The sequence below is a fragment of the Penicillium odoratum genome, assembly GCF_028828045.1.
Source record: "Penicillium odoratum strain IBT 22623 chromosome Unknown utg000002l_segment0_segment0, whole genome shotgun sequence".
Taxonomy (NCBI): Eukaryota; Fungi; Ascomycota; class Eurotiomycetes; order Eurotiales; family Aspergillaceae; genus Penicillium; species Penicillium odoratum.
In genome coordinates, this window is record NW_026643144.1 from 1,397,790 (window position 1) to 1,424,083 (window position 26,294).

General features: G+C 51.1%; 7 protein-coding genes across 7 annotated transcripts; 2 read left to right on the forward strand and 5 right to left on the reverse strand.

The window, feature by feature from the left end:
- Positions 1 to 1,157: 1,157 nt before the first annotated feature.
- On the forward strand, positions 1,158 to 7,481 carry N7520_002553 (tetrafunctional fatty acid synthase subunit FAS1; the record flags this gene model as incomplete). Its single annotated transcript, XM_057136488.1, has 2 exons — positions 1,158 to 6,947; positions 7,011 to 7,481. The coding sequence occupies 2 exons, from the start codon at positions 1,158 to 1,160 to the stop codon at positions 7,479 to 7,481; spliced, it is 6,261 nt and encodes a 2,086-aa protein (XP_056999174.1).
- Positions 7,482 to 7,850: 369 nt separating this feature from the next.
- On the reverse strand, positions 7,851 to 10,145 carry N7520_002554 (transcription factor IIF subunit TFG1; the record flags this gene model as incomplete). The annotated part of the gene is made up of 3 exons (XM_057136489.1): positions 7,851 to 8,089; positions 8,241 to 8,745; positions 8,808 to 10,145. 3 exons carry the CDS (start codon positions 10,143 to 10,145, stop codon positions 7,851 to 7,853), a joined length of 2,082 nt encoding a protein of 693 aa, XP_056999175.1.
- A 426-nt stretch (positions 10,146 to 10,571) lies between these two features.
- N7520_002555 (Oligopeptide transporter OPT superfamily) lies at positions 10,572 to 15,625 on the reverse strand (the record flags this gene model as incomplete). Its single annotated transcript, XM_057136490.1, has 12 exons — positions 10,572 to 11,361; positions 11,446 to 12,037; positions 12,094 to 12,247; positions 12,339 to 12,698; positions 12,757 to 13,112; positions 13,168 to 13,226; positions 13,285 to 13,854; positions 14,290 to 15,098; positions 15,172 to 15,285; positions 15,345 to 15,448; positions 15,507 to 15,552; positions 15,605 to 15,625. The coding sequence occupies 12 exons, from the start codon at positions 15,623 to 15,625 to the stop codon at positions 10,572 to 10,574; spliced, it is 3,975 nt and encodes a 1,324-aa protein (XP_056999176.1).
- Positions 15,626 to 16,037: 412 nt separating this feature from the next.
- N7520_002556 (inositol monophosphatase family protein) lies at positions 16,038 to 17,025 on the forward strand (the record flags this gene model as incomplete). Its single annotated transcript, XM_057136491.1, has 3 exons — positions 16,038 to 16,155; positions 16,212 to 16,293; positions 16,350 to 17,025. 3 exons carry the CDS (start codon positions 16,038 to 16,040, stop codon positions 17,023 to 17,025), a joined length of 876 nt encoding a protein of 291 aa, XP_056999177.1.
- Positions 17,026 to 17,128: 103 nt separating this feature from the next.
- Positions 17,129 to 20,318, reverse strand: N7520_002557 (lipase ROG1 family protein; the record flags this gene model as incomplete). Its single annotated transcript, XM_057136492.1, has 2 exons — positions 17,129 to 20,006; positions 20,128 to 20,318. 2 exons carry the CDS (start codon positions 20,316 to 20,318, stop codon positions 17,129 to 17,131), a joined length of 3,069 nt encoding a protein of 1,022 aa, XP_056999178.1.
- Positions 20,319 to 20,578: 260 nt separating this feature from the next.
- Positions 20,579 to 21,916, reverse strand: N7520_002558 (diacylglycerol/lipid kinase family protein; the record flags this gene model as incomplete). Its single annotated transcript, XM_057136493.1, has 1 exon — positions 20,579 to 21,916. One exon carries the CDS (start codon positions 21,914 to 21,916, stop codon positions 20,579 to 20,581), a length of 1,338 nt encoding a protein of 445 aa, XP_056999179.1.
- Positions 21,917 to 22,318: 402 nt separating this feature from the next.
- Positions 22,319 to 26,081, reverse strand: N7520_002559 (inositol polyphosphate kinase VIP1; the record flags this gene model as incomplete). The annotated part of the gene is made up of 2 exons (XM_057136494.1): positions 22,319 to 23,637; positions 23,708 to 26,081. 2 exons carry the CDS (start codon positions 26,079 to 26,081, stop codon positions 22,319 to 22,321), a joined length of 3,693 nt encoding a protein of 1,230 aa, XP_056999180.1.
- Positions 26,082 to 26,294: the final 213 nt, after the last annotated feature.

Genomic DNA, 26,294 nt, shown 5'->3' on the forward strand with positions numbered 1-26,294 from the left:
GTGAAAGATGATAGCGAGCGGTGTAATACCGGATACCATATTAATGTAATTGATGTAATTTATGTAATTTTGCAATAGGACATCTTCAACCTTTTCAACCTTTTCACCATTATCTGTAAGGTTTTTGAGTATTTTCAATACCACAAAAATTAGAGATCCTATAGATTATTGTAATACTATGTACTCTGTAAACTCTGGTATATAGGTTTTTTTTGGGTGTTTGGGGATTTAAGTGACCCCAATCATTTCAACCGGATGGAAGGGATGGGCAGTTGAGTTGGTTACTTTACTTGTTGGGGCTCACTGCTATAGTCGAGCCGGATCGGTACCTGACATGATTAGATAACATGAGCTGGCCAATCAACAAGGTTGGAATGGAGTCGAAGCTCCCAACAACCCATTACTGAGGGAAAGTTTCCCCAATACTAGCTGCAGTTGAGCCAGTCAAAGATGAATAATGGATACGATGGAGGATCCACTAGGGGAGCTGAGGACCACTTGAACCATTGGAATTATATGAATTTCCAATAATACAGTAAATACTTACACAATTCCGGCCGAAGAGTTAAGACGAAATAATCAATTTCACTGTTGAACACCGATTGGGAATCACTCACCGCCCTAAACTGTTTCGGGTCGAATTCAATTCAACAGCCAAAAACCAAAAGAAAAATCTTTTTTTTCTTTAGGAAAGAACAGAACAGAAAAGGATTGATTACTTGGGAAGGAACAATCATCACGATCACGAGTTCTTTAAACCAAAAGTTCTCTCTTTCCCCTCAATTCTTCCTCCCCTCCCCCCCCCCCCTACTCCATTTCTACCTCCATTCCTCTTCCTCCCCGCAAAACCTCAATTTCTTTTTCTTCTTTCTTTTTGATATCATTTGGGATTTGCATTTTAATAATTTAATCTCTCCAATTTCTTTGGATCTTCCTAACCTTGAGGACTTGTAAGTTCTTCCACTCCGGTGTTTTCTGGATTTTTCTTCTTTCTGCTGGCCTCAAAAAACTCAAGAACACAAGCTTATACACTCGTGGTAATAGAATCTTTCTATTGTCTGTGAGTTCCGTCGGGTCTCTGGGAATTGATCAACAACACCTCCCTAAAGTAAAGGAGGAGAAAGAGAGAGAGAAAACCTCCCCCGAGAAACTTCATCATGTACGGCACATCAACCGGTCCTCAGACCGGTATCAACACCCCTCGATCTTCTCAATCGCTGCGTCCTCTTATCCTCTCACATGGCTCCCTCGAATTTTCGCTCCTCGTTCCGACCTCCCTTCATTTCCATGCCTCGCAGCTGAAAGACAGCTTCACAGCCTCCTTACCCGAGCCCACAGATGAATTGGCCCTGGATGATGAGCCTTCCTCGGTGGCTGAGCTTGTGGCTCGTTATATCGGACATGTGTCCCACGAGGTGGAAGAAGGTGAGGATGATGCTCAGGGCAGCTACTTGGAGGTTCTGAAGCTCATTCTGAATGAGTTTGAGCGGGCTTTCATGCGGGGCAACGATGTTCACGCCGTTGCTGCTGCCCTTCCCGGGATTGTCGCGAAGAAGAACCTGGTCGTGGAGGCCTACTACGCCGGACGGGCTGCCGCTGGCCGGCCCACCAAGCCCTATGACTCGGCCCTCTTCCGGGCGGCTTCCGAGGATGCTGCTGGTATCTACACGGTCTTTGGTGGTCAGGGCAACATTGAGGAGTACTTTGACGAGCTGAGGGCCATTTACACTACCTACCCCTCCTTTGTGGAGGAGTTGATCACCTCTTCGGCTGAGCTTTTGCAAACCCTCTCGCGGGAACCGGAGGCCACCAAGCTCTACCCCAAGGGTCTAGATATCATCCAATGGCTCGAGGATCGGGACTCCCAGCCCGATATTGATTACCTGGTCTCGGCTCCCGTCAGCCTGCCTTTGATTGGGTTGGTCCAGCTTGCCCACTACATGGTGACCTGTAAGGTTCTGGGCCGCCAGCCCGGTGACCTCCTCGAGCGTATTCGGGGAACTACCGGTCACTCACAGGGTGTGGTGACCGCTGCGGCCATTGCCACAGCCACCAGCTGGGAGTCGTTTGCCCAGGCGGCGAAGAATGCCTTGACCATGCTGTTCTGGATTGGTCTGCGAAGCCAGCAGGCTTACCCTCGCACCTCTCTGGCCCCCTCAGTGCTCCAGGACTCAATTGAGAATGGTGAGGGTTCTCCCACCCCGATGTTGTCCATTCGGGATCTCTCACGGGCTGCTGTCCAGGAGCACATTGATGCCACTAACCAGCACTTGCCCGAGGATCGCCACATTGCCATCTCTTTGGTCAACAGTGCCCGTAACTTCGTGGTGACCGGTCCCCCAATTTCTCTCTACGGTCTTAACCTGCGTCTTCGCAAGGTCAAGGCTCCTACTGGCCTGGACCAGAACCGTGTTCCGTTCACCCAGCGCAAGGTTCGCTTCGTCAACCGCTTCCTACCCATCACCGCTCCCTTCCACAGCCAGTACCTCACCTCCGCCTATGACCGGATCCTGGAAGATCTGGAGGAAATTGACATCCCCGCCAGCTCTCTGGTCATCCCCGTTTTCAACACGAAGACCGGCGAGGACCTGCGCCTGCTGGGTGATAAGAGTGCCGTGCCCTCCCTGGTCCGCATGATCACCCACGATGCAGTTAACTGGGAGCAAGCCACCGTCTTCCCCGGTGCCACCCACATTGTGGACTTTGGCCCTGGCGGTATCTCTGGCCTGGGTGTCCTGACCAACCGCAACAAGGACGGTACCGGTGTTCGTGTCATCCTCGCCGGTGAGATGGACGGCACAAACGCCGAGGTAGGCTACAAACCGGAGCTTTTCGATCGTGATGAACACTCGGTGAAGTATGCTGTGGACTGGGTCAAGGAACACGGGCCCCGTCTCGTGCAGACCTCCACCGGTCAGACCTATGTCGACACCAAGATGAGTCGCCTGCTGGGCATTCCTCCGGTTATGGTGGCTGGTATGACTCCCACCACTGTCCCGTGGGACTTTGTGGCCGCTACAATGAATGCTGGCTACCACGTCGAGCTGGCCGGTGGTGGTTACTACAACGCTAAGACCATGACTGAGGCCATCACTAAGATCGAAAAGGTCATTCCTCCCGGCCGTGGTATCACCATCAACCTGATCTACGTCAACCCCCGCGCCATGGCCTGGCAGATTCCCCTGATCGGCCGTCTGCGTGCCGACGGCGTGCCTGTGGAGGGTCTGGCCATTGGTGCTGGTGTGCCTTCCATTGAGGTTGCCAATGAATATATTGAGACTCTTGGTATCAAGCACATCGCCTTCAAGCCTGGCTCGGTGGACGCTATCCAGCAGGTGATCAACATTGCCAAGGCTAATCCCAAATTCCCCATCATCATGCAGTGGACTGGTGGCCGTGGCGGTGGCCACCATTCCTTCGAGGACTTCCACCAGCCGATTCTCCAGATGTACAGCCGGCTCCGTAAGCAAAGCAACATCGTCATTGTTGCTGGTAGTGGTTTCGGTGGCGCCGAGGATACCTACCCCTACCTGTCTGGTACCTGGTCCGCCAAATTCGGCTACCCTCCCATGCCCTTCGACGGATGTCTGTTTGGTAGCCGCATGATGATCTCCAAGGAAGCCCACACTTCCAAGAACGCGAAGAAGGCCATTGCCGATGCTCCTGGCGTCGACGACTCGGAGTGGGAGAAGACCTATAAGCAAGCCACCGGTGGTGTGATCACCGTCCTGTCGGAAATGGGTGAGCCGATCCACAAACTGGCCACCCGTGGTGTCTTGTTCTGGCAGGAGATGGACCAGAAGATTTTCAAGCTCGACAAGGCCAAGCGAGTTCCTGAGCTCAAGAAGCAGCGCAACTACATCATCAAGAAGCTCAATGATGACTTCCACAAGGTGTGGTTTGGTCGCAATGCCGCCGGCGAGACTGTCGACCTGGAGGACATGACCTACGCTGAGGTGGCTCACCGCATGGTGGACCTGATGTACGTTAAGCACGAGTCCCGATGGATTGATGATTCCCTCAAGCGTCTCACTGGTGACTTCCTCCGCCGTGTGGAGGAGCGATTCACCACTGCTGAAGGACAGGCCTCGCTGCTCCAAAACTACTCCGAGCTGAACACCCCCTACCCCGCGGTAGACAATATCCTGGCAGCATACCCCGAAGCTGCTGCCCAGCTGATCAACGCGCAAGATGTTCAGCACTTCCTGCTGCTGTGCCAGCGTCGTGGACAGAAGCCTGTTCCCTTCGTTCCCTCGCTCGATGAGAACTTCGAGTACTTCTTCAAGAAGGACTCCCTGTGGCAGAGCGAGGACCTGGAGGCTGTCGTCGATCAGGATGTTGGTCGTACTTGTATCCTTCAGGGCCCTATGGCTGCTCGCTTCTCTAACGTCATCGATGAGCCCGTCAAGGATATCCTCGATGGTGTTCACAACGGTCACATTGCCGGTCTGCTCCGCGATGTGTACGGCGGTGACAAGAGCAAGATTCCTGTCATCGAATACTTCGGTGGTAATCTGGTCAGCGTCGAAGATGAATCTGAGCTGGAGGGTCTGACTGTCTCTGAAGAGGCCACCAAGACCAGCTTCCGTCTTTCATCCTCCCCTGCTGATTTGCCCGATTCGGACCGTTGGCTCCGTCTGCTGGCCGGTGATTCCTATTCCTGGCGTCATGCCTTGTTCATGGCCGATGTTTTCGTCCAGGGTCATCGTTTCCAGACCAACCCCTTAAAGCGGATTGTGGCACCCACCCCCGGTCTCTTTGTGGAAATCACCAACCCCAATGACCCTGCCAAGTCGGTCATCAGTGTCCGCGAGCCTTACCAGTCTGGCAAGCTTGTGAAGACTGTCGAGGCCAAGATTAACGAGAACGGTCAGGTCAGCCTGACTCTGTTTGAAGGCCGCACTGCCGAGGGTGGTGTTGTCCCTCTGACCTTCCTTTTCACTTACCACCCGGAGACCGGATACGCCCCCCTGCGCGAGGTTATGGGAGATCGTAATGACCGCATCAAGGAGTTCTACTACCGTGTCTGGTTTGGTAACAAGGATGTTCCTTTCGACACTCCCACCACCGCAACCTTCAGCGGTGGTCGCGAGACCATCACTTCTCAGGCCGTCGCTGACTTTGTCCACGCTGTCGGTAACACCGGTGAAGCCTTTGTTGACCGTCCCGGCAAGGAGGTCTACGCGCCTATGGACTTCGCCATCGTGGCTGGCTGGAAGGCCATCACCAAGCCTATCTTCCCCCGCACCATCGATGGAGACCTGCTGAAGCTGGTCCATCTGTCCAACGGGTTCAAAATGGTTCCTGGCGCTGAGCCCCTGAAGGTTGGTGATGTCCTCGACACCACTGCCCAGATCAATGCCGTGATCAACCAGGAATCTGGCAAGATGGTAGAGGTTTGTGGTACCATCAAGCGTGAGGGCAAGGCTATTATGCACGTCACTAGCCAGTTCTTGTACCGTGGTGCGTACTCGGACTTTGAGAACACCTTCCAGCGCAAGGACGAGGTTCCCATGCAGGTCCACCTGGCTACCAGCCGCGATGTCGCTATCTTGCGCTCCAAGGAGTGGTTCCGTATGGATGAGAATGAAATTGAGCTCTTGGGCCAGACCCTGACTTTCCGTCTGCAAAGTCTGATTCGCTTCAAGAACCAGACTATATTCAGCAACGTCCAGACCATTGGTCAGGTCCTGTTGGAGTTGCCTACCAAGGAGGTTATCCAAGTGGCATCTGTGGACTATGAGGCGGGCACCTCTCACGGTAACCCCGTGATTGACTACCTCCAGCGTAACGGTACTTCGATCGAGCAGCCAGTCTACTTTGAGAACCCTATCCCGCTTAGCGGCAAGACTCTCCTGGAGCTGCGCGCTCCGGCATCTAACGAGACCTACGCCCGTGTCTCCGGTGACTACAACCCCATCCACGTCTCCCGTGTGTTCTCCAGCTACGCCAACCTGCCCGGTACCATTACCCATGGCATGTACAGCAGTGCTGCCGTGCGCAGCTTCGTGGAGACCTGGGCTGCTGAAAACAACATTGGTCGTGTCCGTGGTTTCCACGTGTCCTTGGTCGGCATGGTCCTGCCCAACGATATGATCACTGTCAAGCTTCAGCACGTCGGTATGATTGCTGGTCGTAAGATCATCAAGGTTGAGGCCAGCAACAAGGAGACCGAGGACAAGGTTCTCCTGGGTGAGGCCGAGGTCGAGCAACCCGTCACCTCGTATGTCTTCACCGGCCAGGGCTCTCAGGAGCAGGGTATGGGTATGGAGCTCTATGCTAGCAGCCCCGTGGCTAAGGAGGTCTGGGACCGCGCCGACCGTCACTTCATTGAGAACTACGGTCTGTCTATCATTGACATTGTCAAGAACAACCCCAAGGAGTTGACCGTCTACTTTGGTGGTCCTCGCGGTAAGGCCATCCGTCAAAACTACATGGCGATGACTTTCGAGACCGTGAACGCCGATGGTTCCATCAAGTCCGAGAAGATCTTCAAGGGCATTGACGAGACCACCGATTCGTACACTTACCGGTCCCCTACTGGTCTGCTGTCTGCCACCCAGTTCACCCAGCCCGCACTCACCTTGATGGAGAAAGCTAGCTTTGAGGATATGCGCTCCAAGGGTCTGGTTCAGCGTGACAGCAGCTTCGCTGGTCACTCCCTTGGTGAATACTCGGCCCTGGCTGCTCTCGCAGATGTCATGCCTATTGAAAGCTTGGTATCCGTTGTCTTCTACCGTGGTCTGACCATGCAGGTCGCTGTCGAGCGTGACGAGCAGGGTCGTTCAAACTATTCTATGTGCGCTGTCAACCCTAGCCGTATCTCCAAGACCTTCAACGAACAGGCGCTGCAGTATGTTGTGGAGAACATCTCCGAGGCAACTGGTTGGTTGCTGGAGATTGTCAACTACAACGTGGCCAACATGCAGTATGTGGCCGCTGGTGATGTAAGTTCTTTCCCCTATATTCGGGTAATTTCGGTCTTTGGATACTAATCAATTTCTGTATAGCTTCGCGCTCTCGACTGTCTCACCAACCTTCTCAACTTCCTCAAGGCCCAGAACATTGACATCCCCGCTTTGATGGAGAGCATGTCCCTCGAGGATGTCAAGGATCATCTGGTTAGCATCATCCAAGAATGTGTCAAGCAGACCGAGGCCAAGCCTCGACCCATTCAACTGGAGCGTGGTTTTGCCACCATCCCGCTCAAGGGTATTGATGTGCCCTTCCACAGTACCTTCTTGCGCTCTGGTGTCAAGCCCTTCCGGTCCTTCTTGCTCAAGAAAATTAACAAGACCACCATTGATCCTAGCAAGTTGGTTGGCAAGTACATCCCCAACGTCACTGCCCGTCCCTTCGAGATCACCAAGGAGTACTTCGAGGATGTGTACCGCCTGACCAACTCTCCCCGTATTGCCGCCATCCTGGCCAACTGGGAGAAGTACGAAGAAGGCACCGAGACCACTACCCGTGCGGCTTAATGATGTATCTTGTGATTCCCCTTCTCGTCCTAATGTGTTCATTGTTTTCGTGATAGAAAGACCTTGTTTTGTCTTGGTCGTTGATGTGATATGTCTCGAATCTTGGCGGAGTTGTTCTAATTGCATGTATATGAGTCTTTCATTTTTCATAAACTATTTATTCCATTTCCGTTTCTTTAAATTTGAATTATCCCGGGGTACATGAAAATATTTACCACCAGTAATATATGTTCATTCAATCATTGACTTGAGAAGCAAATGATTCTGCTCAAATAAAATCTTTCTGCAGCGCTAAATATGAGACTTGTTTTGATACACTTGGTGTGCCTCGAATGTAGCGAACTCCCCAACCCAACCCCATTCCACACCTTACGCCCCCTTCCAGGGACCAGGTCGAAGCAATCGATCTTCTTTACCGTAGACACTGACATCTTTAACGATTCCAATGAAACGGCGGTGAATCTCCTTGGATTCGCCAATACGAGGACGGAAAATCCTCAGAAGCTCAACGGTGGTAATGCCACTGGCTGGGATGGCGGCATGAATCTCTGCGGGTGTTGGGAAGGATATGTTTCCAAGTGGTCCAGGCGTCGATACACGTCCCTGGCCTGTTTTGTCCCAGTAAAGTCAGCATACTTAGATCAATTAGATGAATGGATAATGACTTGCCTCGAACTCCGTCGGGACTGCTTGCACGGCTTCCAGAAAAGCTTTGACTGCCGGCAACAGGACTGGCTGCCCGGGATCCTTGGGGCGTACCTCCTCGAGAGCCACCAGAGGGCGGGTTCAGCTTCAACTTCTTGGACTTTCCACTCTCGCTCATCTCGGCACCAGATCCTGCAGCTTCAACGTCACTGCCAGACCCGGAGCCTAGTGGAATATTGCGAACTCGTTTCTTGCCAGCCTGATGAAGATAATCATGGTTAATCGCGGTTCTCATTCCAACAAGTGTTTGGATTCTACCTACTTGCACTCCAGATGGCGAAATTGGCCTTGAGGTGGGCTGGGGTGTTTGGTGAGCGGATGAATGCTTGTTCTTAGCCTTCTTCCGTGAAGTGTCAGTGCCACTTGCATCTGAGGCACCGGGTGAGCCCAGTCGCTTCCGAGATGCGGTGGACTTCTTAAGGGGGTCGGTATGCTTTGGGCGGCCGGACGGCGTAGTGGCACCTTTGGTTGAAGACGCAGCTGATTCCTTCTGGTTCTTTTCCTCTTCGGCTTTCCGTTCCTCCTCTTTCAACCGTTCGGTTTCACTGTCGTCGGAACTCTAGAAGCAACCAGTAAGTCTTGAAAGCCTTTGGTAAAAGAAGTAGACGAAAGAAGTCTTACCTCCTCATCACTGTATGGGTTCGCGTCTGAACCACTACTGTAATCAAAGTTCCTCTCTCTCTTCTTCAGAGCTTTGCGCATCTTCTTTCCAAGTTTGTGGCGAGCCTCGCGTTCTCGCTTTTCGCGTTGTTCTTCTTCCTCGTAGTCCTTTTCTTCCTTCAGGTCAAAGACGTTCGCCTTGAGCTGATCGTCCTTAATCCTTTTTTCAGCCGCCTTGGTGTCTTCATCCTGCTCATTAAAGAGGTCGTCATGTTCCTCGTCGTCTGCAAACCGGTCTTCCTCAAAGTCCATCTCACTGGCTTCCAAGCCCTCTCGTCCAGCCAGAACGCCTTGCTTTCCGGCGTAAACTTTCCGTGACTTGGCAAACTGTTCCAACTCCTTTTGCTGCGCCACCTCTTGTTGTTTCTCCATGAACCAACGCGGGTCTTTCACTCGCTTCGCCATGAACTTCTCTGCCTCCTCAATTGTCAAAGTCTTGAAATGACTCTTCGCGCTGAATTTGTACCACTTTTCCGCAGGCATCATGCGCATCTTGCCATTGTCGAGGACAAACACTGCGTGGGTTTCTGATAGAGCAGCTTCGTAGTTACCGACCCAGATATTACGATTGTCGAAGTCCTCAAGGTGCCAGGGTAGCGCCTCTTCATATTTGATCCGAGCTCTCGCAATCTCATCCGGGGTCATATCGGACTTGAAGACTTGTTGAGTTTTCTGCTTCGGGGCATTTGGTCGCTTCGCGGTTGATCCGACTGACGGAGCGATTTGGGCGAGATTCTCAGCACGCTCTTTCTCTCGCGCAGCTCTCCTCGCGTCAAGCGCCTCTCGCTCTGCTTCATCAAGTTGTTGTCCATCTGGTCCCACCATTCTTTCCGCATTGTGGTCCTGGTTTCGAGAACGCGGGTCTCTGCGCTGCAGCCTCACTGGGCGCGTAAACTGGGACTCATCGCGTGGGTCGACAACCCGCTTGGCGGCAAAGCGAGCGATGTGGTTCTTCAGTCCCTCGCGCAAGGCTCGCTTTGTCGTGACCACCGGGTAGTCGACATATCTGTCGGATAGGAGAGGGCCACTAAATCCATTCACGGAGTGGTCATCTCCCACAGGGGCGATTCGGGGCCGCTCCACTGGCTGCGATGGCGGCTGGGCGCTGGAGATCATGGGGCGTGAGGGAAGAGTCTTGATGGCTGAAGTAACTGGTGGAATAGCTCCCGCTGGTCTCACTGGTCTTCTCTTTGGACGACGTAACGGGTCGGCGGCTTTGGGGCGACGGATTCTCATGGGAGGAGCTCCATGAGGCGCCGTCGGTGTGCGCCCATTCGAGGGGTTGGTCGGCGTGGACATGATGCTCTCCAATATAACCGTGAGAATAGGTTCTTTGAGTGAAAGAGATATTCATGAGCCGAGCAAGGGAGATGGGGCGAGAATCTAAATAGTCCGAAGAGAAGAAAGTAAGAAGCTGTGGAGTTCAATGTTCAGGCTGACCATGATGATGAAAGGTCACGGGGTAGCTTAGTCATTGTGGTTGTTCTGGACAAAACATATAGTTATTTATTATTAACTAGATAACTTAGTCAACATTTGATTTGATTTGATTTCAATGCTAGCTTCTATAAATATCATAGAAAAATACACTCATGACCCTCAATGTTGTAGTGTGAATCAGGGGTATTGTACCAAGGCATATATTGTAGTCCTGTCAAGATCAAGATTTAAACATTGTTCATTCATTCATTTACTCATATGCTTGTCACAATGTACAAGGAAAATTCAATTACCAAACTTCTGTCCTGGTTCCAGACGTCGATATGGACAGGCGATCCAGTCGCAGCCTTGCTTGTAAATCTCTGTCCCCCACCATTGAAATCCAGCAACCCAACCTGGGTAAACGAGCGCAAAAAACACGATCACCACGGCGAATGCGAGTCCTGAATCCAACGCAGCAGAGAGGGTCATGGCATATTTCTCCCACCAGGCCGTCTTACGGCGCCGGATCACGTAGTTGAAGATGAAGCATACCAATGCCCAGGTGGAGAAGTTCAACCCTGTCGCGGGAGGAATCCAACTGAGACTTCCAAACAGAATGGGGAAGTTGACTTTGCGCCAAAAGCTTTTCTTGCTTCGTCGACCAAGGGCCCAGGCACCTAATGGGGCCACGGCACCAATCAAGAATGCCCACACTAGGGGCCGGTACAGGCCGTCTGGGCCAAAGAATCGTTGCGGGCCCACCACACCCCACAGAATACTCCCATTAAAATGCACTCGAGCGATTGGGCAATTAAAGCCATTCAAGGCCTGGGGAGTACACAGCTTGGGGATATGGGTGAACATCCAATTCAGCACACCAATCTGTGTTAAGCTAGACACCAATGTAGCCACCATTTGCACACCAAACAGAATGCGAGGTGGAATTTTCATGTAATGGCCGAGCTTGAGATCGGATGAGAATTTAATACCCTGGGCGGAGCTGATGTAGGAGTATGTCACAAAGATCATGTTTGCAACGGGTCGTCCGGGAAAGACAATACCACAGAGGAGCTGGCAGATAAGGTAGAGACTGCTGTGTTGATTAGTTACAGCCATTATGATGCCAACCGGGATAAAAAACACGCTTGTCATGCCTAGTGCAAGAAGCAGCCCGTACCAAGGCAGGTGGACTTGATAGCTGTCAAAAAATGTGAGTATTGCGATAGCAAGGAAGCATGAGCCGGGTTGTTCGTCAACGTACTGTTCAACGGTATATATGGCAGTGACGGCCATTGTAATAAGGACAACGAGGTACCATATGAGTGGAGCATCTTTATAACGCCTCATCAAGCGACAATGGACGTCCTCCATACCCAATGGCATCTCCCGAAGAGCCTCTTGTGATTCTCTGGTGATATCATGGCTGTGACGAGTTTGCGAGTGGCCGTTTTCGCTCTGCAGGGGCTCATATGTATCGAGGTCTGGAAGGTCTCGACGTTCCTCAAATGCCCGACGAGTTTGCTGCCAAATATCCTTGCCATACCAACACACAGTATGGGTCACAAGGGAGGTCAGAGCCGCAAACTGAACCCCATAGGACAACACATAAGTGATGGGGAGATAGACTGGCGAGTAATCCTCGTAGGCTTTCTGGTCGAACACAAAGTCCGAAGTCAGGATTCGGCTCACATCGTATGGATGACCCTCATTATCAAAAACAGCCGCTGAGAGAATCGGCATAAAGGCCGAAAATAGCACATTTTTAAAGTCTTTCACATTTTCATCAGCAGGGTACATCGCAAAAGGAAACAGAGTCGTAACTTACACAAGATAGGGGCAATGATCCAGATGACGACCACCAGGCCGGTAACTATATTCGCCGCAGCCCACCAGGGTGTGAGTAAAGGCGATCCAATATATGCAATTTGAGCCCAATCAAATGTCACAGGGAACATCCCAAGACCAGAGGCCACTCCAAACTAGAATTGTTAGCACATCTGAGTGTCAATCCTGCAAATGCGACAAATTATAGGGAGAGGAGAGGGGAGGGAAGGGGGGAAGAATACTTACAAGATTAGAGACAACAACATTCTTCGGAAAAAACCAAGTAATCACGTTGAAATAGCTCAAGGCAGGCATCAGAAGACCCGGGACGAAATACCAAAGGAAGGCCCCTCCCCACACCAGAATGAAGAACTTGTAGCGGGAGATACTCCATCCATTTGCCTTCTTGTTGGCGGTCTTGTGCATGGTGGAAAACATAGCAGTGGACATGAGAGTTCCCGGCCAGATCATCGCAGATGGCCGCACAAGGAACCTCCTGGTCAGCCCGGCAAAGGCGTATCCTAGGACTTGAGTCGAGATGATCAGCAACAACTGATACATAATCGGGACTTCTTGGTTATAAAATTTATGTTGCTCAACAATCACCTAAAGCTGCATGTCAGCCTGGAAATTACACTGGGAAGCAAAGACGATGGGCACCAACATCAGTTGCAAAGGCAAATCCGAAGGACACATTGCTACTGATGTAGACGCATGCATGTTCCTTTTCATTCCAACGACCCTGGGCAAGCCAGAGTCGAGCTCGGGAGGCCCACGAGTAGTTGTGGAGATCAATCTCGCCAGCCAGATATTCCCGGTGGTCGAGAGTTCCATTCTCAAACACCTCGAGCGGATCATCAGTCCGTTTCAATACAACATCCCAGAACTTGCCCAATGGATGGACTAGAACCAGCGCAATAATTGGGGTGATGGCCACGCTCGGATACCGAAGGGAGAAGAAGAGATTCGCAGCGGAGCCCGTAAGTGAGAAGAGCAGCGAGAGAATCCACATACGAGGGGCTATATTGATCTCTATTAGTTCGATCCAAACTGATCACGGCATGGGTAATCCTACTATTGATCGACAGAGTAATGTCGTCTGTCGCCGGGACCGTTGCTCGAACTTGAGCATAGCTACATTAGCCGCGGATTTAGCTTTGATCATCCAAGAAACGGAGCTGGTGAAACTCACGGAGAGTTGTCTGGAGGATCCTCCTCGGCAGGTTTCGAGTCTTCATCCTCGATATCGACGACATCTTCCTCATCACTCGTCATATAAGGGGAAGCTACAGGAGTATCCTGCATCACTGAATTTCCAGGCATCGCTAGTCCTGTCGCGAATGAGAATTTTGAATCGGCACCCATGCCCACGTCTGAGGTAGCTGATGAGGGTCGTCGATTGTGGGTCTCTCTATACCAGCCACTGCTTCTTCGGCCCGATGAGTGCGAGCGCTTTTGTTTGGACCGTTGTGCATCTCTCGATGGGCCCGCGGCACCATTCTCAAGACTCGTTCGCGGCGATCCGCCTCCATTCAGCCCTCTGCGAACATTCTTCTGCCCTGGCAGATGGGCCTCGTCGGAATCATGAGGAGTTCGTACGGCACCATACGAGGTGGATCCCAGGGCGGGTGACGACCGGATCAGAGGAGTACGCGACATGAGGGCGCGGAAGCGCTGGGCAATGGACGTGGAAGCGGAGAGGCTCACGTCGGAATCCAAGTCAAGGGCAAGGTCCGAGTCGCAGTTTCCATCGTTGTCACGCCTATCACAGTTATCGCACAATCCAGAATTACAATCAGAATGCGGATTGGAAGTGGAATTGGAATTGGAATTAGGACAATGGCAGCAACAATTCACCTCCACTTGGTCCGGTTCAGCGGGAAGCCTCTCGCCCCTCGAGTTGGGACAAGATAGCTTCCGCGTCTGTAGCGGGATATCGGCCGTCGTGATGGTGGGGTTCGCACTGATAGGGCTTTCTTTTTCTCCCTGAGTTACTCCATAAGAGGGGCGATGATGAAATAGACGGTCACTTTGGGATTAGGTCGTGCAGTAGCTTCAAGCGAGTTGAGGAATTATCCGGCCCCACTTTGGTCCACATGACCATATGCAGTACTTGATAGTATGAAGGTATATATAGGTCATGCATGTATATACATCTATATATTCATTGGATATCATTGGAAAGATTCTCTAAAACAGTTCAGTCACCTTCTCCTCTTCATCTACAGGCGGCGCTTCAATCTGAGCCTGTGCCTTTTCCAAATCGGCGTCGGTTTGAGCTCCTTCGCCTTCTTCGTCTCGCATCAACACCTGCACGAGTCGGTCGCACGCCTCCCGGACATCCTCATCTTCAACATTAAGGTGACATTCCCTAATGAACGAGTAGACCTGTACCGCACGCATTTGAGCTCGGCCTTCAGGGGTGGTTGTCAATAGTAGCAGGGTCTCCAGGTGGGTAGTGAGAATGGTCGGGTCACTTTCACGCTGCTTGTCCGGCGGTAGCAGCTGAAGATCAGGTAGCATCAATGCCATTTCATCGTCGGGAAACTCCTCCGGACCGGCGATGGGCAGGAGCAGGTAGGGCAATAAATTGGCCTCCTCTTCGGCGAACAACATGGGATGAGAGGCGATGTCAAAGGCCACATTCTTGATAGTAGAGGCGACTCCTTTACGTCGAATGTCACTCTTGTGTTCCGTAAACACCGTCAGCTTTGTGATGGGGACAACTCCATCGTAGTCCTGGCGCGTGGTGAAATAGGCCCGTCCTTGCTCGGTCTGGGACAGATCGGCAAAGAAGTAGGACAAATAATCGTAGTTGGCGTTCTTATTGAGACCTCCCTCTGCGCCCTTCACAAAGCAATCCATCAACTGATCAATGGCATTCTCCGAAGTCGAGACGCCCTGGGGGATCCTGCGCTTCAGCGTATGTAATTTCTGGAGATGATCGGATTTGACCAGGTTGGCCAGAAGCATGGCAGTTTCATCGACATTTGGGTCCTTGATATTCTGTAAAGACGCATTGAGTGCTTAGTTCGAATTCTCCCTCTTGATCTGTGGAAGTGGGAGGGTTTCCACGAACCGTCAATTTCCACAATAGGGTCTCGATATATGCGTCATCCTCCGCCAGGGTCTTCAAGATCTCCTCGTCGGCCGAGAGATTGACTAAGATTGTCAATACATTTTTGGCGATGGGCTAAGGGTAGGATGTGTGATCAGTTGCTGGAATCGAGCGTTGGTGGGGGGGTGGCATACAGTGTAATCCCGAGTCAATAGTTTCAGATCCCGGATGGGAAGTAACTGATGCCGTTTGAATAGGCTCGGTTGGGCGATAGAGTATCCGACAAGATTCTCACAGGCTGTCGAAGTAATAACATCTGATGAGCCAGGGTCAAGATATTAAGGATTGAATCGTACCGATTTGGCGGATTTGTGAATTGCCATGGTGAAGGAAGTCCACAAGCTAATGGAAGTCAGCATAAGTATACATAAGATAGAGAAGGGTATATACATACATCTTCTACTTCTGTAGGCATGGTTTATATGAACGGTTTGTTGGTGGGGGGGGGGGGGAAGTTTGTACAAGAGTTCGATTTTGGACTTTTTTCAACTTTTTTTTTTCTCCAAGTGGGGGAAGGAACGACCCCAAAGTTCGGTTTCTTATCCATTTTGATAAATCCATATAGATGTAGACATAATACTACCTACATATAGATATAGAGAAAGATATATACTACCTACATGCTATGAAACATATAGATATAAGTATATATTTTATGTAGAAATTTGAACCTGGAATATATTTCACTTTACTGCATAATGTATTTGCCCCTCAATTCCATCTTTTACCTCCTTAGCGTGAGACCCGTCTCTTCCCCCCTCTTCTTCCCGAGGTCAACTACTTTCTATCGAGTTATTTCTTCTCTGTCTACATTACCTTTCTATACAATGACTACCCCTAATCTCAACGAGATTCATGACTTTCTAGTGTCATTGGCTCACCAGGCCGGCGACATCATCACAAATGCTCTGCCGGAAACCAGCGGCACCGGATCTAAAAAGAACAGTTTGTTACAGAACGACATTCTATATATAAGCAGAGTACTAATGGTATCTTTGCAGGTGCCGATCTGGTCACGGAATATGATCGAGCAGTGGAAAAAATGATATCCACATCACTCAAGGAGAAATATCCCGATTACGAGTGAGGTCTAACAATCTCTCAAGAGAAAAGTTCCGCTAATCATTTTTCATTCATAGGTTTCATGGCGAGGAAACTTACGATCCAAGTCGGCCATTGACCGATGCCCCTACCTTCATCGTGGATCCGATTGATGGTACCGTGAACTTTGTACACAGCTTCCCCTATGCCTGTGTCTCTCTAGGGTTTGCCGTGGGGCGAGTTCCCGCTGTGGGTGTGGTCTACAACCCGTTCACCAAGACCTTGCATTCCGCTATTCGAGGTCAAGGCGCATTTCTAAACCAGAAGACCCGTCTGCCTTTGAAGGGTGAGAATGTAGAGCCACTCTCCGGGTTGGCCAATGCCCTCATCAGCATTGAATGGGGATCCGATCGTAGCGGGCCCAATTGGGACACCAAGGTTCGTACCTTCACAAAACTTGGCCAGGCCAAAGAGGACGGGGGCGCGATGGTGCGTTCCATGCGGAGTCTGGGATCAGCTGCTCTCAACATGTGCGCTGTCGCGGAAGGCACCATGGACCTGTACTGGGAGGGGGGATGCTGGGAGTGGGATGTTTGTGCGGCCTGGGTCATCCTGACTGAGGCCGGGGGTATCATAGTTGATGGAAATCCCGGAGAATGGGAGGCCCGTCTAGATGGGCGAAGATATCTGGCAGTTCGAGGAGCCCCCGAAGCAGGACAGAAGGCGATTGTGGAAGAATTCTGGAGTTACATCCAAGGCCAGTTAGATTACTAGTGGTACACTGTATGTTCCATGTAATATCTAGTAAATACAGGCGGGCTTCATTAATTACAGGGTATTTGAAATGGTATGTACAATCCTCTATCCACAGGGGCGTTCATGGCCGTAATGTGGGGGACCAACGAAATCCAGTCTCATCTGTCTCGTCGAGCCCAGACTCACAAGCATCATCTTCATCAACCTGGCGATCTGTCCAACGCGCTGAATCCGGTCGAGAAACCTCGGTATCGTGCGACTGTCCATTGGTGCTCGTCGTTTTGTGTGATTCATATTCGAATGGGAATGTGTCATGGGGATGCGCCGAGAGGTGTGGAGGCCCCGGAAAATTGTGAAGCTGATCCGGTCCCATGCGAGGTGTCTGTTCTGGATCTTGATGGTGGTCGTGGTCATGTTCGTCACATTGACCTTCAACTTCGTCACCGGAGCTTGTCGGTCCAATACCGGGCGATTTGGCCCGCTCAATATTCTGTTGCAACACATCATCCGTCTCCACGGCCTCGGTATGCCCAAAGTGCGTATCAACCAAGTGTTTCACGACAGGCCACCCGTAAGCATTTGTGAACATACGTCGTACTATAATGTTGTTATGAGCGTCGGGCTCGAGGCGCACAAGTACCTTGCGCCAGGTCAAATCGCGGTGATAGGCACGGGCAATCTTCTCCTCGACCTTTAATCCGCTCTCCCCAAGATTGGTGGGGACCCCAGATTTGGACGGGAGTTGGGTAGCCGCAGGGGGTGCATTCGTGCTCTTATCCTGTGAGGAGCTAAACGCAATAGTGCGTCGTTTCACGGGTAAAGGGGGCGGTACATCGTCTGGATGATAAATTCGATCATGAAAGATAGTTCGCGGGCGGGCTGAAGGGTCAAGGATGAATTCGCTGGGGGGCAAAGGCGGCATCAACAAGTCGCCTGCCGACTCAAAAAAGGTGGTCTTCGGCGGCGTATGCAGTCCCTCTTCATCTTCATATAGGGAAGGTCCCCTAACTGATGGAACGGAACCTTCGTTAGCATCAAATGACGCGAGAGTCTGGCTACGCTTATAGATTTTGGTATGCTTCGGCCGCGGGTGGGGCTTGGTCTCCTTGGCACGGAACAATGAGAAGAATGTGCTGAGAGGACCAAAAGAGGCGTTTTCAGAGACGTTCTCCTTGGGTCCGACATCTGGCACTTGACTGTGTTGTGAAGGATGTCTTGTCGATCCCAAAAATTGATTCTGAGCAGGAGAGGACGGGTCTTCCTGAGGCAGGGTTTCATGCTCATCCAATGAAGAAGCAACATCTGCCAGTCTGGGTAGTTCACCAGCACGAGCAATTTGGGGGGACTTGGAATTGGCTCCAGTTAACTCTGCCCAGCCCCATTCCGCCATGGTTCCAACAATACCGTTGTCTCTTCTCGCCTTCTCCACGCGATCAAGGCCCCTCCAGTCCAAGAAGAGCAAACAAGAGGTTCGCAGGGGAACAATGCCATCATTGACCACATTCGAGTACACAGTACGATGCTGAAACTTCCGCAAAGCCTCATGAGCGGGTCCACAGGGCAGGATTCTCAGGAGCGGCTTGGACCCTGGGTCGGGGCTGCTTTGGTCTTTGCTTGAGTCACCTCGCCCGCCAATAATGGCACCCCAGCCGCTTCGTACCTTTGGTGCCGTCCAGCTAAGTCCAAGATCCTGTCCTGTTCGACCAACCAGGCCAAAGTCCAGGGCAAATCGAACATACATGGGATTCTCATTGCTAAGGCCTAGAAAGGGCGTTGCAAGGGCAATGAAATTGACCGGTCTGATCTGCTCAAAGAAATGGGGAGAGTGTTTGTGAATATATGCGATGGCATATGTTTGAACCAGGCCACCAAGAGAGTGTCCAATAAAACTAATGCTGGTGATCTGGTAGGCATGGTCATTCTCACAAGCAATGCCACCTTGGTCCACAAAACCACGAGGATCCGAGGAGAGATCATCCTCACCTTTTCGAGAACTAAAAGGACGAGGGAATGTTTTGGACTTAGGACCCTTCAGAGGAAAATAGGGTTGGTCGGGGTATGTCATCAACAAGACATACTTGGCCAGGCGTTTTCCAAGATACTGGATGCCACGTTCGGTGCGAACCGCATTGCCTGAGAATCCCCGAACAACGACGTCCTCGTCATCTTCCTTGATATCCCGTTGATTCTTTCTCATCTTGGCTTTGTTCGTGGCTGCATCGATGCTTTCCTTGAGATAGAGCATATCTGCGCCTAAATTACTATGCAAGCCATGTGTCACAACAACCAAATGAATCCGCTTCTTTGTCGGAATAGAGGGGGTTTCGGCCACACGCCTTGGCTCTTCTGGTTCAACAGGGTGGGTTCCAATCCCCGAGTCGATCTCAACCGGACTGGTTTTTGACGGCAACGGTGGGCTGTTCCACAGGCTGCTTGTATCATCCACACGTAGTGTTATAGACTTCGAAAAAACCCCCGTCGTAGCCATTACTTGCAGGCCCTTGGTCTCTGGCATCCAGTGATCCTGTAGCTTGCCGGGGGGGCCCATTGCGGCCGCTGACGTCCCGCTGGACGAGAAAAACTCCAAGGATTTGGCGTCACGAGCGACAAGCAGTTCAAAGTGAACAGCTGCGCTATTGGAGAATATCACCTGAGACACAATCTCAATAATCCAAGTCACCGTGGAAGGGCCATTCGGCTCCGGCTGACGAGCAGCGAGATCGTGAGAGCCTCCGAAGGATGTTGGTAACTTGATAGTCGCATCCCAGTTTCCACCGGCTTTGAGATACGGTTCAAATTGCGGCGTGCCGTCCGATTCTTGTTCATTATATTTGCTGTTGGGGTCGAATGTAGATGGATAGCAGGATGCGTAGAGGGTGTACGGTCCATGGAGATATGCGGCTCGCAATGGAATGGCCGAGGCATTTTTCACCCTAACGTAAAGTTGTGCGGGGAGAGGTAAAATGGGATCGGCTGCTGGTGTATATGTTAAAGTGTATCTATTGAGTTACGCTCGTCAGCCTTCACGGTTTCGTCCATGAACCCGCGGATGGTTCACCCCGGAAGCAAGCGGGCTAAAACCATGGAGGTTCGAGAGAAAGAGACCCAGATGGAACGAACCTGACGACCTCTCCAACTCGTACACTGCCTTTTTGATAAGTCAACAACATTTCTGGAGCCAGATTTGGAATCCCCAGGCTCTGACGCCACCCAGCGAGGGTGTAGAAGCGGGACGCGCCCTTGGAGCGGGAATCGGCGACCGCTCGGTCTGGCGTTTGTGAAGATGAATACGTTCGAGGCGTGATTAACATCGAAAGCGGCCGGGTCCATTATCTGAAGCGGATATGATCTTGCAGTTTTAATAGCATGACTGATTTGCTTTCATTTAGAAAAAGGTGCAAGAATGGGGGAAATATGTAATTGGTAGGGTTCGGCGGATGGCAGATTGCGGCGGTCGATCATTGCGTGACCAAATCAATATACAAGATATACAGAGTTACATTATAGCCTAGAGGTAGATATATATGTTTTGACATGAAAGATACTTAGTGACGTATGTGCATGTCCAGATTCATGGTTTGACGATCTGTAGAAGTTGTCGGGTTTCCTTGTGTAGTTCCATCCACCCCCCTTTGTCTACCGCGACAATTTTACCATCGATACACACTCGTCTCCATCGTTCTATGTCTTCCTGCAACTCGATTCGGATCTTCTCAACTGCTGCATAAGTGACTATCTTCTGCTGCACATGTTGACCTCCTTGGTAAGCTAGCGTCATAAGGCGCATCGCTTCCTCCGCTGGGAGGGGACCGAAGCGTAAGAGTCGCATCTGCCCATCCAACGGCTCCGAATCCGGTGAGATGAGAAAGTCTTTCTCCAGTCGGGGAACAAGACTAGCTAAGACGTACATATGTTCGTCATCCTTGATCTTTTCTTCCTGACCATGTGCATTCAGAAAAGTGATCTTGCCTTGGAATCGATGAGGCTCGGTGCCGTCTGAAGGGTACAAAAGTTCTTTGGCTGCCATCTTGAACCGTTCAGACCCAAATTTACGATATTCCACTGTATCGCTGTCTGCAACCAGCGCGGCATGTAGTCCCCAACTTGCCACAACGGCGCCGTAGATGGTGCAATGAGAAGCATCGGGTTCAGAATTTACAGGCACCCTCTTACGCCCCTCATCAACGACGAGTTGACTCCCGGGAGAGAATGTCGCCGCAAAGATGGGAATGGGAAATGGTTGACCGAAGAGCAATGCTTTGAGACTTGAGGCTGGTCCTGATCGTAGTCCAATAGAGCTCGCCATGGCATTACCGGTCCCACAAGGGACGAGAGCGATATGCGGGGGCACTTGGATGGCCCGAGTAGACTTGTAGAAAACATCGAGGATGTCAACAAGACCCCCGTCTCCAGAAAGGAGAATGATGGTCTGAGGGGTTCCCGAGCAGGCGCGCTCTAGGAATCGGGATTCAGATAATTCGCTGATCGTCTGCGTGGACTGCGTTTCGTGGACCTGATGTTTGATACTTAGATGGGAGAGAAATGGTGACAAAATATCTCGGTACACCGTCTGGGCTGTTCCTGTGCCCGATAGGGTTGATATGATGACCTGCACGGGCTCGAGGTGTCGAAGATGATCTGGAAGCGTTACAACGAACGATGACAACGAAGGCGGCAGTGATGGGATGTTTGTTGTCTCCAGGTACCCGAGTCCCTCGTCATTTTCACTTTCTGGTCTCACAAAGAATAGCACCTGGTACCTGGACGAAGAGGTAGAAGACAGAACCCCGATGATGTTGATGAAATCGATATGCCCTTGGGCTCCGGTATGAGAGGTACATTGCAAGATTTCCCCCTTTGCCTCGGCTGTACACACCTCAGTGGTCCAGTCAAATGAAGTTGGGCTCATTTTTGGGAAAGTAGGGTGTGGATTGTAAATACCATGTTGTATCGGATCTATTATCGATAAGCCAATTTGGTGGGGTTGCTGTGGACCCCAATGTGTCAGAGTGCATAAAAAGGACCAAGGCTCAAAAACGGTGACATATACATTTAATAGAAGCAAACGTATTTAATCATTTCGAATTAATATAGAAATGTGCAAGATTGTACAATAGAGAGATATAGGTACAGTCTATGGGAACGGAAAACACCATATCAACCCAGGCTCTAGCTAAAATTATCTTGTTCTCCAGGTTGAGAGGACACATGTTTGTCACTCAGATTCACAGCAATAAAAGACTTGGGAAGTTTGACTCTGTATGGAAGAAAAGAAGGTCAGGTCAGGCCAGGTTAGTATGAAAGTGGAGACTTACGTGTCGAATTTTGCTTTGAGGGTCTCAATCACCTCTTTCCAATCCTGATGTGCCGTCAAACTGCGTCGTGGAGCGCATCCGATCGCATGCCGGGAGTCGAGTTGCACGTCTAGGGGATCGAAGGCATGACACCCGGGGCTGATGGAGATACGAATGGAGTATGAGTTGACGTCGGACTCGCTGTCCCGGGCCTCGTAGAGTTCGAAGCAGATCTGGGAGAGGTAATCGAGTTCTGGAATGGTGCTGCGAGAGATCTTGGTCTGGATGCCACCTTCGAGGATGCAATTCAAAAGTGTGTAGATATGTGACTCCTTGGTGAAGTAGAAAAAGGATTTCGCATCGGAAGAAGCCTGGACTTCTTCTAGATCTCGGACAATCTCTTGGAGAAGGGGCAGAGATGTGAGAAGACCTATTTCAAGTTTCTCGCTGTCCGTGATGCCATATTCTTGGGGCGTGACGTAGTCGAATAGAACTTTAGCCAGCTTGTATAGCTCCCGGAGCTTGGACAGACGCTCATCCATCTTGCATTTGTTGGAATTGGAGCCAGGATAAAGCTTGAAATAATGGTCGTAGGAATCGTCCAGGGCCCGGAGGTGAGGTAGAGGCTCGAGTGCCTGGAATCGTTTTTTCAAGCCAAAGCGCTGGGCGAGTGTAGGGTTCTCTGGACGTTCTTCGGGTTTCTCATTCCCGGTTTCTGTTCCATTCTTACTTTCTGCAATTGAATCGGACTTGGTTGGACTCCTGCTCTTGACGCTGCTCTTATCATCATCATCCCGGTCGCTGTCTGGTGGCATAAAGACCCATTCCAGGAATTGTCGATTGTGCAGGGCATCGAACTTCATGCTATCGTAAAGTTCAGACAATTTGCTAGGGTCCACTTTTTCGGTATCGCAGAACTCGGTAAATAGCTTCTCCCATCGCTCTTTGAAGAGGCGGGGGTCTTCTCCCGCACACCATCGCCCTTGGACATTGGCGATATGGGGTTGGTCGGGTTGAGAATCAGGCTGGCTGGGGTCCTCGGCACTCTGCAATGAGGGATCCAACTTAGCAAAATTATGACGCATGACACTGCGATGGAACTTCATCAATTCCACCACCGTAGAAAGAACGACAGATGGTTCTGGGATGTTAGTATCCTTGGGCCATGTGAACTGTGAAGGGGCAGATCCCTCCCTCAGGAGCAGCTTCAGCTTCTTTTTCACTTTATCCATGACATCTTTCGCGGCATTAGAGTCATCAAGCAGATCCTTTCGAACTTGAATGAGGTCTACTGGGATTTCTTTCTGGTCCAAAAAGGAGCAAGCCCAAATTTGAGCTAACCAATCTTGTCAGTAGAATTACAACGGAGAAAAAGGCGAGCCCGCAGAGGGAAAGATCCCACTTACCACTTGTGCTCACTCGGCGCTCGGAGCTGGTAAAAAGACGGACATTATTGAGAGCCTCCTTATTCATCAGCTTAAGATCATCGCGCATATTCAACCCCAGATCCTGTGATTGATAGCGTGCTGCGTGTGTAGGTTCCCCTCCCCATTTGATTATCAGCTGGAGCTTATCCAAGATCAAATCATTCTCCACGGCTGAAAATCGAGAGAATGTTGGGCCGGAGATCGAATCGCTGCGTGTTTGGGAGCCGCGCAATGCCTCGCCGTCTTGCCCGGCTTCACTTAGTATAGGCGAGGGGGGTTCTTCAGACACGTTTTTGCCTGGTGCCGATGGGGATACTGGAGATGAAACTTGATCCCGCATTTCCTCGGGCCTACGCCTCCGGAACATGGGCTTGATTTGCACTTTTGTGCCAGGCCATCCGCCCTTCTTCTCCAGGGATACACGAAGAAGATTCAACTTGTCTATATCTTCGAGACCTTGTTCCAATGCCAGTTTCACGGCATCGGAAACGCTAGAGAGCGCCGCTGCTCCCTTGATGACCACCTCCTCTTGGTGTCCCTTCAGAAGATCCACAAAAGGCTGACTGTGGAAGGTAAACTTGAATTTTTGCTTGGGCGTGCGATCGGCATGCCGGATCACTGCTACCATTCCCTTGAGTTTCCAGGAGTGTTTCGAAGCCGGAAGGGGCGGCAAGGTTCCTTCGCTGGCTTGGTGAAGGGAAACAGCCGGTGACTTTGTATTGGAAGGACTATAGCCACGAGGGTCTGAATGGCATTCTCGCGAGTTTATGCTGCTCAAATTCACGGTAGGTTCGGCGCTCTCTAGCCCGGATGAGGATGCCAAAGAAGGAGCACCGGTCGATACATCTGAAGGGGGAGCGTCTTGGGATCTAGGAGCATGCTGATTACCATAGAGGCGGGATGTACTTGGTGACTTCAGCAATGTCTTCAATGCTTGTCGATGAGAGCCCGCCGTACTTCTTCTGGATTGACCCAGGTCCGGGGAAGGGGGTTCCGAAAGCTCCATCGAGCCCTCAACCTTGCGCATCTCGGTCCAGAAGGTGTCACGCAAAATCTGAGCACATTTGTCATAGTAATCGTTGTTGTCCTTGACAAAACTCCAGCCATTCACATCGATCACATAGCTCTTATCCCCAACACGAAGCATATCAAAGCCGCAAATTCTCTGACCGAATCCGTTCGATATCTTCGACGCAATTGCAGCTTCTTCTTTGCTCAATTGAGTGATATAGCGTAGTTCTTTACCGTGGGTATTTCGCCGGACGAGCCCATCAACGACGGGTGACTTACGTGTCTCAGCGTGACAAAAGTCGGGGCCCACTGTATACGCCTTCACGTCTTCTGCATTATCCACCCGAAGGAACTGCTCGTATAGGTAACTTGTCTCAGTCTCCGTGACGGAGCGAGGCACAGAGAGGCTGGCATCGTACTCCGAACTTTTGTTCCCGACCTTTCGGAAAAGCCTCCGTCCACCACCGCCATACTGTTGATCGTTGGGGAAGTAGATATGGATATTATGGTCTTCCCCGTTCACGGGCTTCTCCACAAAGGGCTTCCTGAAGACTTTACCATCCACTATCAGCGCCTCGCCATCCTCCGACATGGATACCTGCTGGGTCCTCGGAGCACCGCCACCCGTGCCATCTTCGGGGCCCTCCAACTTGACACCTGTCAGCCGGTATATGTGCTGAGCGAGGTCCGATGACTCCAGAACTGGCCCACCATCGCGATTCACCTCGACTCTCTGGGGTGTGGGAACTCCCATTTGGTCTAGAATTCTCAGGCACAATCTTCGATCCCATAAAACCTTTTGCATCGGCAAATCATTGACACAGATTGGCTTCCGGAGTTTGGCGTAGGCGATGGATTTATCAAGGGGAAATCCATCCGAGAAGAAGGCGATGAGAAAATCACACACTGGCCAGTTCTCTACCTCTTCATCCAGGATCACCTTATCTCCAAAAACAATCACCTCAAACTCACCCTTGGCTTGGAGCCGAGTAAGAATGTTCTGGCTGGGCTTGCTGCGAGCTTTCACATCTAAGGCACAGACGCCAATCCTCCACAATTTGGTCCCACTGGGCTCCAATTCACTGATAGAGCTTGCCGCCGTACTTCCGCTAAATCGTCGGGGGGTGCGGCTCGACGAGCGGTTGGCATTGCCAAAGCGCGGGCCCGAACGAGCATCCGGGGCCGTGTCCACTCGACTAGACTTCATGGGTGAATGCTGGCCATGATGTCGGTTTGAAGTCAAGGGTTCCGTTGGCGGGATCTCTTTCTGCTCCGGATCTACGGAGGCCAGCGGGGAGCCTGAACCCAAGATCTGTTCGAAGACACCCTTTGACGATCCCATGTCAGCAGATGAGGCGCTCCCTTGGCAATTGTCTGGTTCCATCACACCGAGCGGTTGGCCAGAATATATGGGAAGGAAGGATCGAGGAATCGATTCGGGATTAAGTTAGAGGGGGAGTTTTGGGGGGAGGGGAGGGATTCTCTCCGGAGATCAATACCATCAATTACCCTTAGATTTGCATGGATGGGTAAACTGAAGGCATTTCGATAAATT